The sequence below is a fragment of the Brachyhypopomus gauderio genome, unplaced genomic scaffold (assembly GCF_052324685.1).
Source record: "Brachyhypopomus gauderio isolate BG-103 unplaced genomic scaffold, BGAUD_0.2 sc107, whole genome shotgun sequence".
Classification (NCBI taxonomy): Eukaryota; Metazoa; Chordata; class Actinopteri; order Gymnotiformes; family Hypopomidae; genus Brachyhypopomus; species Brachyhypopomus gauderio.
The window spans coordinates 323,847-337,549 of record NW_027506928.1 but is presented as its reverse complement, the minus strand read 5'-3'; the positions used below and the strand labels follow the sequence as shown (position 1 = coordinate 337,549).

Below are 13,703 nucleotides of genomic sequence, written 5' to 3'. Positions count from 1 at the left end.
AGAAAGGTGCAGAGAGAGAAGTGTCAAGTTGAATGCAGATAACCTCAAGTTCAGGAAACAGGAAGTGTGCTACATTGGACATTTGCTCACTGCAGACCCAGAGAAAGTGTATCACAAAGATTCCCACACCAACTGATGTGAAAGGTGTTCACCAGACACTGGTAGGGACTACTTGTCCAAGTTTTTGGGAGTGGACAGATGTGCAGGATGAGTCAAGATGGCGCCGGTGTGTGTGGATGGCCGTCTGCTACTTACAATTTGGTTTGTTTTTTTACTGTTGATAGGCATCGGATTTTCACAAAGTAATTCTCTACTGGTGTACGACCGTAAATCCCTCCTGGACATTAAAAATATAGTCACCCATCTAGGTGTGTGTGATTACAACGGACAGAAAACCCAATCTACTTTACTCTTGGGTATCCCATCTTACCTATGCTGGTCGTCGACTCAGGTGTCTCGTCAGAAGCGCAAAAGACAGTTTTTGATCGCATGCCCTCCATGTTGGCATGGTGATTTTATATGATGTCAGCTCTGTTATGAATAAGCCATGCCCTTAATCACACATGTTCACTTCCTACAAACCACACCCTCCTACCAAACCACACCCTCCCACCAAACCACACCCTCCTACCAAACCACACCCTCCTACCAAACCACACCCTCCCACCAATCTCTCCTATAACCCTACTGTCTACACCACGTACGTATACTAAACATATGCATATACAAATTAAAACATTCCTACATTCAATTGTAATCTTTTTTTTTCTTTTACAGAGTACATGGATAGCTTAATCTATCAGTTGGCAGTGTCTAAAAATATAGTGATACTACAATCATTCCTTATGTCATATTACACCTGCACTCCACTCACTGTACTGGTTACCTGTCAGCTTTAGAATAGATTTTAAGGTTCTAGTCATGGTTTTTAAATGTCTTCATGGTCTTGCCCCTCTTTACCTCAGTGAAATGATGGTTAAATATTTTCCAGTCAGGTCTCTCAGGTCTTCAAACAGTAATCTACTGGTGATTCCTAAAAGCCGATTAAAGATTGGCGAGGGTGCTTTTAGCCACTATGGCCCAAAGCTCTGGAATTCTCTTCCTGAAGAGCTCAGAGGCATTTCATCCCTGAATAGTTTCAAGAACAGTCTCAAAACATTCCTGTTTAGATCTGCTTTTAGTTAAGAAACTAATGGTTAATTATTTGATAACTTTATCACACTTAGTTATTCTATGTCTGCTCTAATTATTTTAATAGTTTTCCATCTTATTTACTTTATTTTGTCTATTATTTTAATAATTTGTCATTTATTACATAATTTATTTGTTTCCTTTTTATCTTTAATTTCTTTTAATGTTTTTTTATCTTTGCTTCCTTTTAATGTTTTTTTCATTCTGTAAAGCACGTATGTATGTATGAAAGGTGCTATACAAATAAAGATTATTAATATGTAAGAATGTTAAGGTTTATTTAACATTGTTTTTTCTCCTAGTTAAAGACGTGTGACTGCAGAGATGGAAATTTAATTTGAGTGTTTTTATTTGTTTCCAGATCATTTATCAAATGGGTGGAAAGGCGTTGCCATCTGCGCCATTATCGTAGTGCTGATCATAGGTGCAGGTGTTGCAGTTTGGTGTGTATGGAGACATTGCAGACGACAGAGAGGTACACCTGCACTAGAGTCATCACAGAGAGGTAAACCTGCACTACAGTCATCACAGAGAGATACACCTGCACTACAGTCATCACAGAGAGGTATACCTCCACTACAGTCATCACAGAGAGGTACACCTCCACTACAGTCATCACAGAGAGATACACCTGCACTACAGTCATCACAGAGAGGTACACCTACACTACAGTCATCACAGAGAGGTAAACCTGCACTTCAGTCATCACAGAGAGGTACACCTACACTACAGTCATCACAGAGAGGTACACCTGCAGTACAGTCATCATAGAGAGATACACCTGCACTAGTCATCACAGAGAGGTACACCTGCACTACAGTAATCTCAGAGAGGTACACCTGCAGTACAGTCATCACAGAGAGGTACACCTACACTACAGTCATCACAGAGAGGTACACCTGCAGTACAGTCATCACAGAGGTACACCTGCAGTACAATCATCACAGAGAGATACACCTGCACTACAGTCATCACAGAGAGGTACACCTGCACTACAGTCATCACAGAGAGCTACACCTGCACTACAGTCATCACAGAGAGCTACACCTGCACTACAGTCATCGCAGAGAGGTACACCTACACTACAGTCATCGCAGAGAGGTACACCTACACTACAGTCATCGCAGAGAGGTACACCTACACTACAGTCATCACAGAGAGGTACACCTACACTACAGTCATCACAGAGAGGTACACCTACACTACAGTCATCACAGAGAGATACACCTACACTACAGTCATCACAGAGAGGTACACCTACACTACAGTCATCACAGAGAGATACACCTGCAGTACAGTCATCACAGAGAGATACACCTACACTACAGTCATCACAGAGAGATACACCTGCACTACAGTCATCACAGAGAGGTACACCTGCAGTACAGTCATCACAGAGAGGTACACCTGCACTACAGTCATCACAGAGAGATACACCTGCACTACAGTCATCACAGAGAGGTACACCTGCAGTACAGACATCACAGAGAGGTACACCTGCACTACAGTCATCACAGAGGTACACCTGCACTACAGTCATCACAGAGAGGTACACCTGCACTACAGTCATCACAGAGAGATACACCTGCAGTACAGTCATCACAGAGAGGTACACCTGCAGTACAGTCATCACAGAGAGGTACACCTACACTACAGTCATCACAGAGAGATACACCTACACTACAGTCATCACAGAGATACACCTACAGTACAATCATCACAGAGAGATACACCTACACTACAGTCATCACAGAGAGGTACACCTGCACTACAGTCATCACAGAGAGATACACCTGCACTACAGTCATCGCAGAGAGGTACACCTGCACTACAGTCATCGCAGAGAGGTACACCTGCACTACAGTCATCGCAGAGAGGTACACCTACACTACAGTCATCACAGAGAGATACACTTGCAGTACAGTCATCACAGAGAGGTACACCTGCACTACAGTCATCACAGAGAGGTACACCTGCACTACAGTCATCACAGAGAGATACACCTACACTACAGTCATCACAGAGATACACCTACACTACAGTCATCGCAGAGAGGTACACCTACACTACAGTCATCGCAGAGAGATACACCTACACTACAGTCATCGCAGAGAGGTACACCTACACTACAGTCATCGCAGAGAGGTACACCTGCACTACAGTCATCACAGAGAGGTACACCTGCACTACAGTCATCACAGAGAGGTACACCTACACTACAGTCATCACAGAGAGATACACCTGCAGTACAATCACAGAGAGATACACCTACACTACAGTCATCACAGAGAGGTACACCTACACTACAGTCATCACAGAGAGATACACCTCCACTACAGTCATCACAGAGAGGTACACCTGCAGTACAGTCATCACAGAGAGGTACACCTGCAGTACAGTCATCACAGAGAGGTACACCTGCAGTACAGTCATCACAGAGAGATACACCTACACTAAGTCATCACAGAGAGATACACCTACACTAAGTCATCACAGAGAGATACACCTGCACTACAGTCATCACAGAGAGGTACACCTGCAGTACAGACATCACAGAGAGATACACCTACACTACAGTCATCACAGAGAGATACACCTGCACTACAGTCATCGCAGAGAGGTACACCTGCACTACAGTCATCGCAGAGAGGTACACCTGCACTACAGTCATCACAGAGAGGTACACCTGCACTACAGTCATCACAGAGAGATACACCTGCACTACAGTCATCACAGAGAGATACACCTGCACTACTGTCATCACAGAGAGATACACCTACACTACAGACATCACAGAGATACACCTACACTACTGTCATCACAGAGAGGTACACCTACACTACAGTCATCGCAGAGAGATACACCTACACTACAGTCATCGCAGAGAGGTACACCTACACTACAGTCATCGCAGAGAGGTACACCTGCACTACAGTCATCGCAGAGAGGTACACCTGCACTACAGTCATCGCAGAGAGGTACACCTGCACTACAGTCATCGCAGAGAGGTACACCTGCACTACAGTCATCGCAGAGAGGTACACTTGCAGTACAGTCATCACAGAGAGGTACACCTGCACTACAGTCATCACAGAGAGGTACACCTGCACTACAGTCATCACAGAGAGGTACACCTACACTACAGTCATCGCAGAGAGGTACACCTACACTACAGTCATCGCAGAGAGGTACACCTGCACTACAGTCATCACAGAGAGGTACACCTACACTACAGTCATCACAGAGATACACCTACACTACAGTCATCACAGAGAGATACACCTGCACTACAGTCATCATAGAGAGATACACCTGCACTACAGTCATCACAGAGAGGTACACCTACACTACAATCATCGCAGAGAGGTACACCTGCAGTACAGTCATCACAGAGAGATACACCTACACTACAGTCATCACAGAGAGATACACCTGCAGTACAGTCATCACAGAGAGATTGGTTAATAAATTTGATTTCCATTGATGATTTTTGTGTGATTTTGTTGTCAGCACATTTAACTTTGTACAGAACAAAGTATTCAATGAGAATATTTCATTCATTCAGATCTAGGATGTGTTATTTGAGTGTTCCCTTTATTTTTTGAGCAGTGTATATATATTTTTAGCAAGACTGCAAACAAAGATTTGTCTGTATCTGCAGATTCAGTGCCAACAATGTCTGCTGTTTACAAACCGGCACCCACTGACACTCCTGGAGGGGCTGAGGAGACTAATGGACTGAATACTCCTGTGACAAATGATGGATGATTGAGGTGGGTGGTGATATGATGGAGGTGGATGGTGATATGATGGAGGTGGGTGTTGATATGATGGAGGTGGGTGGTGATATGATGGAGGTGGATGTTGACATGATGGATGTGGGTGGTGATATAATGGAGGTGGGTGGTGATTTGATGGAGGTGGGTGGTGATATGATGGAGGTGGATGGTGATATGATGGAGGTGGATGTTGATATGATGGAGGTGGATGTTGATATGATGGAGGTGGATGTTGATATGATGGAGGTGGGTGGTGATATGATGGAGGTGGGTGGTGATATGATGGAGGTGGGTGTTGATATGATGGAGGTGGGTGGTGATATGATGGAGGTGGATGGTGATATGATGGAGGTGGGTGTTGATATGATGGAGGTGGGTGGTGATATGATGGAGGTGGATGGTGATATGATGGAGGTGGGTGTTGATATGATGGAGGTGGATGTTGATATGATGGAGGTGGATGTTGATATGATGGAGGTGGGTGGTGATATGATGGAGGTGGATGTTGACATGATGGAGGTGGATGTTGACATGATGGAGGTGGATGTTGACATGATGGAGGTGGGTGGTGATATGATGGAGGTGGATGGTGATATGATGGAGGTGGATGGTGATATGATGGAGGTGGATGTTGATATGATGGAGGTGGGTGGTGATATGATGGAGGTGGGTGTTGACATGATGGAAGTGGGTGGTGACATGATGGAGGTGGATGGTGATATGATGGAGGTGGATGGTGATATGATGGAGGTGGATGTTGATATGATGGAGGTGGGTGGTGATATGATGGAGGTGGATGTTGATATGATGGAGGTGGATGTTGATATGATGGAGGTGGATGGTGATATGATGGAGGTGGGTGGTGATATGATGGAGGTGGATGGTGATATGATGGAGGTGGGTGTTGACATGATGGAAGTGGGTGGTGACATGATGGAGGTGGATGGTGATATGATGGAGGTGGATGTTGACATGATGGAGGTGGATGGTGATATGATGGAGGTGGATGGTGATATGATGGAGGTGGATGTTGATATGATGGAGGTGGGTGGTGATATGATGGAGGTGGATGTTGATGTGATGAAGGTGGATGTTGATGTGATGGATGTGGGTGGTGATATGATGGAGGTGGATGGTGATATGATGGAGGTGGGTGTTGATATGATGGAGGTGGGTGTTGATATGATGGAGGTGGATGTTGACATGATGGAGGTGGGTGGTGACATGATGGAAGTGGATGGTGATATGATGGAGGTGGATGTTGATATGATGGAGGTGGATGGTGATATGATGGAGGTGGGTGGTGATAGGATGGAGGTGGATGGTGATATGATGGAGGTGGATGTTGACATGATGGAGGTGGATGTTGATATGATGGAGGTGGATGTTGATATGATGGAGGTGGGTGGTGATATGATGGAGGTGGGTGGTGATATGATGGAGGTGGATGTTGATATGATGGAGGTGGGTGGTGATATGATGGAGGTGGGTGGTGATATGATGGAGGTGGATGGTGATATGATGGAGGTGGGTGTTGATATGATGGAGGTGGATGTTGATATGATGGAGGTGGATGTTGATATGATGGAGGTGGATGGTGATATGATGGAGGTGGATGTTGATATGATGGAGGTGGGTGGTGATATGATGGAGGTGGATGTTGATGTGATGAAGGTGGATGTTGATGTGATGGATGTGGGTGGTGATATGATGGAGGTGGATGGTGATATGATGGAGGTGGGTGTTGATATGATGGAGGTGGGTGTTGATATGATGGAGGTGGATGTTGACATGATGGAGGTGGGTGGTGACATGATGGAAGTGGATGTTGATATGATGGAGGTGGATGTTGATATGATGGAGGTGGATGGTGATATGATGGAGGTGGATGTTGACATGATGGAGGTGGATGTTGACATGATGGAGGTGGATGTTGATATGATGGAGGTGGATGTTGATATGATGGAGGTGGGTGGTGATATGATGGAGGTGGATGGTGATATGATGGAGGTGGATGGTGATATGATGGAGGTGGATGTTGATATGATGGAGGTGGGTGGTGATATGATGGAGGTGGGTGGTGATATGATGGAGGTGGGTGGTGATAGGATGGAGGTGGGTGGTGATAGGATGGAGGTGGATGGTGATATGATGGAGGTGGATGTTGACATGATGGAGGTGGATGGTGATATGATGGAGGTGGATGTTGATATGATGGAGGTGGGTGGTGATATGATGGAGGTGGATGGTGATATGATGGAGGTGGATGTTGACATGATGGAGGTGGGTGTTGATATGATGGAGGTGGGTGTTGATATGATGGATGTGGGTGGTGATATGATGGAGGTGGGTGGTGATATGATGGAGGTGGATGTTATGATGGAGGTGGATGTTGATATGATGGAGGTGGATGTTGATAGGATGGAGGTGGATGTTGATATGATGGAGGTGGATGTTGATGTGAAGGAGGTGGATGTTGATATGATGAAGGTGGGTGTTGATGTGAAGGAGGTGGATGTTGATGTGAAGGAGGTGGATGTTGATATGATGGAGGTGGATGTTGATGTGAAGGAGGTGGATGTTGATATGATGAAGGTGGATGTTGATATGATGGAGGTGGGTGTTGATATGATGGAGGTGGATGTTGATATGATGGAGGTGGATGTTGATATGATGGAGGTGGATGTTGATGTGAAGGAGGTGGGTGTTGATATGATGAAGATGGGTGGTGATGTGAAGGAGGTGGATGTTGATGTGAAGGAGGTGGATGTTGATGTGAAGGAGGTGGGTGGTGATATGATGGTGGACTCTGGTTTGCTCTAGTATATTAGTACAGCTTGTGGGGGATGTAAGGAGTGATGTCATTATGATGTCATAAATGGGCAGGGCTTTAGGGATGATGACACTGTAACCCTCCACTAACGATAATTAATTAACCCAGGTCCCACTGCACCAGCATATGGTCTCACAATGGGTCTGAGGATCTCATCCCGGTACCTAATGGCAGTCACCTCTGGCTAGCACATGGAGGTCTGTGGTGCCCTCCTAAGAAATGCCACCCCACACCATTACTGACATACAGAACGTCTCCAGACTCTGTCACGTCTGTCACATGTGCTCAGTGTGAACCTGCTCTCATCCGTGAAGAGCAAAGGGCGCCATTAATGAATCTGCCAATCTTGGTGTTGGGCCGTAAACACAAGTCCCACTTGTGGACATCGGGCCCTCATACCACCATCATGGTGTCTGTTTCTGACAGTTTGAGCAGAAACATGGATATTAGTGGCCTGCTGGAGGTCATTTTGCAGGGCTCTGGCACTGCTCCTCCTGTTCCTCCTCACACAAAGGAGAAGTTAGTGGTCCTGCTGCTGGGTTGTTGCCCTCCTACGTCCCCCTCCACGTCTCCTGGTGTACTGGCCTGTCTCCTGGTATCTGTTCCGTGCTCTGGACACTGCTGACAGACACAGCAAACCTTGGTCACTATCTGCAGAACCACTCCTTTATAGGGGGGGGTCTTGCTAATTGCCTCTCATTTCTACCTGTTGTCTGTTCCATTTGCACAGCAGCAGGTGAAATTGATTCAGAATGAATGTTGCTTCCTAGCTGAACAGGTTGGTTTCACAGAAGTGTGGTTGAATTAAACAACACAATGTAACACCAAGTGTTCCCTATATTTTTTGAGCAGTGTACAGACAGGCCATTAGGAAGAAAAAGGTGCAGAATCAATTCTTTGAGTACCAAACCCCAACACAAACAGTGGATCAAAATGGTGTGTGTGTGTGTGTGTGTGTGTGTGTGTGTGTGTGTGTGTGTGTGTGTGTGTGTGTGTGTGTGTGTGTGTGTGTGTGTGTGTGTGTGTGTGTGTGTGTGTGTGGTATCCAGCTAATGAAGCAGATATGATCCAAGTACAAAATATTGAGTCATATATGAAACATGACTGGTGTAGATTCTGTACTGGGTGGATATTTAAACTCATACTGGTGTAGATTCTGTACTGGGTGGATATTTAAACTCATACTGGTGTAGATTCTGTACTGGGTGGATATTTAAACTCGTACTGGTGTAGATTCTGTACTGGGTGGATATTTAAACTCATACTGGTGTAGATTCTGTACTGGGTGGATATTTAAACTCGTACTGGTGTAGATTCCGTACTGGGTGGATATTTAAACTCGTACTGGTGTAGATTCCGTACTGGGTGGATATTTAAACTCGTACTGGTGTAGATTCCGTACTGGGTGGATATTTAAACTCGTACTGGTGTAAATTCTGTACTGGGTGGATATTTAAACTCGTACTGGTGTAGATTTTGTAATGGGTGGATATTTAAACCAGAGGTGGGGACTCGAGTCACATGACTTGGACTCGAGTCAGACTCGAGTCATTAATATTAAGACTTTAGACTTGACTTGAAAAAATATTCAGAGACTTAGACTTGACTTGGACTTTTACACCAATAACTTGGGACTTGAATTGGACTTGAACCTGTTTACTTGCAAAGACTTGATTTTTTTTACCCCAAATCTAATTTTTAAAACGCATATTAATATTTATAAAGTGCGCCCCATTAATTTCATTTCCGTCCTTCTGACGCAGACCAGTCCTCTGCTTTTCCACACTCTGTACGTGTGTGTGTGCATGAGCTGCAGCACAACCAATCAAATGGGGGGTTGGCGAACGTAAATTTTTACCGGGCGGGGTGTAAAATGGACACAAATTAAGTATTATATCGCGATCGATCGATCGCCAGTGGTTGGTACCAGAGCGAACTAGTAACTCATTGAATCATAGATGTGGATCAGAGGTAAATAAACTAGAATTTTTCCGGCGTAAGAAATCGGATGTGTGGCGTGAGAGCGTGTGAAGACGGTCAAATGCGTGTGTCTCACGCTCAATGCGTGAGAGTTGGCAACCCTGGGTTCTGTATCTGAACTCGGGGAAGAGAGCCTCTCTCTGTCACCATCATAATATCCAGTTCTATCTCAGCATGGATTGTGTATTTGAAGACATCTACGTCGAGAAAAAAATATATTGACAAAAGTGGAGCGAGTTTTCAGCTATGTGGACATCATTCATCGTGCACAAATGACATACAGACTTTTGGCCAGCAAATGCAATGCAGAATAGTTTACTGAAATGTCTAAAGTTGCAGATTCCTGTTAATTCTTCAGTTCTTATATTTGTTTGTCTTGTGTCACTCATGTTCTCCAAGAAACCAGATAAGAGAAGAGAGGGAAAATGCTGTTATGGTTCTTTGTATTGTACTGTGAAAATATCAGCACTTTTTATTTGAACATGGAGTTCTACTTATGACTTTTTCACAGAATATTTATTTCTGGAAAATTGTAGTTTAAAGTATGAATATTTTTGCAGCTAAGTTTAACAAATTGAACTGTGCAATAAAGAGGTGTAATTTTAATTTTTTTTATACTTCGTGTTTTCAGTTGCACGTTTTATCAAGATTTGAGGAGAATACAGATTTAAAAAAGAACGCATGTCTATTATTTACATTTAAAATATACCTGCAACATTGGTAAAAAAAAAAAAAAAAGACTCGAAAGGACTTGAAATTGAAGGTTTCAGACTTGGGACTTGACTTGACTATTGCCTGTCTTGACTCGAGACTTGACTTGACTTGAGTGTCTTTGCTTGAGACTTGACTCGGGACTTGAGGTATAAAGACTTGGACTTACTTGAGACTTGCAAAACACTGACTTGGTCCCACCTCTGATTTAAACTCGTACTGGTGTAGATTCTGTACTGGGTGGATATTTAAACTCGTACTGGTGTAGATTCTGTACTGGGTGGATATTTAAACTCGTACTGGTGTAGATTCTGTACTGGGTGGATATTTAAACTCGTACTGGTGTATATTCTGTACTGGGTGGATATTTAAACTCGTACTGGTGTAGATTCTGTACTGGGTGGATATTTAAACTCATACTGGTGTAGATTCTGTACTAGGTGGATATTTAAACTCATACTGGTGTAGATTCTGTACTGGGTGGATATTTAAACTCATACTGGTGTAGATTCTGTACTGGGTGGATATTTAAACTCATACTGGTGTAGATTCTGTACTGGGTGGATATTTAAACTCGTACTGGTGTATATTCTGTACTGGGTGGATATTTAAACTCGTACTGGTGTAGATTCTGTACTGGGTGGATATTTAAACTCGTACTGGTGTAGATTCTGTACTGGGTGGATATTTAAACTCGTACTGGTGTAGATTCTGTACTGGGTGGATATTTAAACTCGTACTGGTGTAGATTCTGTACTGGGTGGATATTTAAACTCATACTGGTGTAGATTCTGTACTGGGTGGATATTTAAACTCGTACTGGTGTAGATTCTGTACTGGGTGGATATTTAAACTCATACTGGTGTAGATTCTGTACTGGGTGGATATTTAAATTCATGTTTGCAGAGGTGTCAATTCCAGGTTCAGAAAGTAAAAGTCCTCACCAGGATTTTGCTCAGGCTTCCTGGATTGTGTTGATTCCACTAATTTTACCTGGATTTCACTAATTTGAAAATCTAGCAAGATTGAGCAAAATCCTGGTGAGGACTTTTACTTTCTGAACCTGGAATTGACACCTCTGCATGTTTGCTGATCTTCTGTGTTTTGTGTTTCTTTCTTCAGCACGAAGACAAATGGATTCCCTCCACCATGGTGGTTCCCATAGTGACCACACCCTGTTTGGGTCTCTGACTCCTCCCCTTTTTTCAGCTTATTTTGGTCATGTTTAAATACTATAACATGTACATAAATAGAGGGCGTCATGGTGGTGTGGTGGTTAGCACTGTCGCCTCACAGCAAGGCGGTCTGGGTTCGATTCTCGGTCTGGGCTGCTCTGTGTGGAGTTTGCATGTTCTCCCTGTGCCTGCGTGGGTTTCCTCCGGGTACTCCGGTTTCCTCCCACAGTCCAAAGACATGCGTGTTAGGTTGATTGATCATGCTAAATTGCCCGTAGGTGTGAGTGCGTGCGTGTGTGTTGGCCATGCGGTGGACTGGCGACCTGCCCATGGTGTACCTGCCTTCGCCCGGAGATGCTGGGATTGGCTCCAGCCCCCCGTGACCCCGACTAGCGGGATTAAGCGGTTCGGATAATGGATGGATGTACGTAAATAAACAGTATAGTCTGTATTATGAAGGGCCCCCTAGTGGCCAGCAGTGCTTCTGTTCACAGTGATCTGACACCCATCTGCTTCTGTTTCACTTCTGAGAGACTGTGATTGTTTCTACAAGTGTAGCTTTTTATTAAATGCTTTATTTAGTCATTTTTTTCATTTTCTTTAATTCTGTGTGTATGTGTGTTAGGATGGGGACTATTCTCTAACCATTACTGGGATGAATCTTCAGGGGTTCAGATGTTATTTTACATTTTCTTTTACATATGTTCCATATGTACAAAAACTGTGTATGTATTCTCTATGTAAAACAGCAATGTCTACACTGTAAACCTGAAGCATGCTTGTTTTAGGTAATAACGTTATGAAGGCCTTATTTCACATTTACCACTAGAGGGAGCTTCAGAGGCTATGTTCAGATCAGCTGCCTAGTACAGTGGTCAGTAACCCACATTTTAAGAAAACCACACATTCCACATAAATGTACATTTAAATATTACATGCTTTATAATTAAGTGCTTTTGACAGTTGGCTTTAATAAAAGATGTTCCAAAGAGTTTGTTTCAACAATCTTATTGAGCTAATGCCTTATCCAAGCTACATAAATCAGAGCATCCAACTAATATTTTATCAATAGTTGCAACTGTATTTTTTTCTCTTCCTTTACTGAGCTAACAGGAAGTGTCTGGTGCAATATGTGATAGTTTTAAGATGTCCAGTTACTCTTTCATCATGGATCCTCATTCTTCTCATCTATCTGACATAGTCTCCTCCAGTCTGAACACTGGGGTCGTCCTCAACTTCTGAAATGAGCAGCTGGGCTCCTGTAGTGGGGAAACTGACCCCATCAGCCAGAACTTCATCACCATCTTCCAAAAGATCAATAAGATGCTCTGGTGTTTGTTTAGTCACTGACTCTGCCACCCCCCAGACTTGTGAAGGAAAGGTGAACAGTTCCTGCTGGACTACCAGGAATCTGATGGTCTTGGAGTAAGTTAATGCTGTTGCACAGAGTGATGTTGTTGTGTTCATGAAAATCTCACTGCAGTCTATGATGCATCTGACTGAACTGAGAGGGCCTGTCTGAATTAGGTTGGGACTTTTATTTTAACATCTTCCTTTGAGGTCCAGTGAATTAGGTGTTGGGCCATTAAATGTAGCAGATACTCAGTACTGCAGATACTCAACAGCTACAGTGACACCTGTATCCAAGCACCCTGTGAGTCAGACCATGATGTGATTTCATCAACATCATGTAACGCTGGTAAATGTGAGACTGTGGATGGAATCCAAGCAGTGGTGAGGGGAGTCAGTGGTGAGGTACGTCGTCAGTGGTGAGGTACGTCAGCAGTGGTGAGGGGAGTCAGTGGTGAGGTATGTCAGCAGTGGTGAGGTATGTCAGTGGTGAGGTATGTCAGCAGTGGTGAGGTATGTCAGTGGTGAGGTACGTCAGCAGTGGTGAGGTATGTCAGCAGTGGTGAGGTATGTCAGTGGTGAGGTACGTCAGCAGTGGTGAGGTACGTCGTCAGTGGTGAGGTACGTCAGTGGTGAGGTACGTCAGCAATGGTGAGGTATGTCAGTGGTGAGGGGAGTCAGTGG

General features: G+C 44.1%; 1 protein-coding gene across 2 annotated transcripts in view; it reads left to right on the top strand.

The window, feature by feature from the left end:
* LOC143497363 (butyrophilin-like protein 1) overlaps window positions 1–12,649 on the top strand; it is an 82,351-nt gene extending 69,702 nt beyond the window's left edge. For both annotated transcript variants that reach the window (XM_076993273.1, XM_076993272.1), the window contains 3 exons: window positions 1,553–1,696; window positions 4,853–4,964; window positions 11,617–12,649. In XM_076993273.1, coding sequence (XP_076849388.1) covers window positions 1,553–1,696; window positions 4,853–4,959 — 251 coding nt within the window. In that variant the 3' untranslated portion in view covers window positions 4,960–4,964; window positions 11,617–12,649. The remainder of the gene's footprint in view (window positions 1–1,552; window positions 1,697–4,852; window positions 4,965–11,616) is intronic.
* The last annotated feature ends 1,054 nt before the right edge of the window (window positions 12,650–13,703 follow it).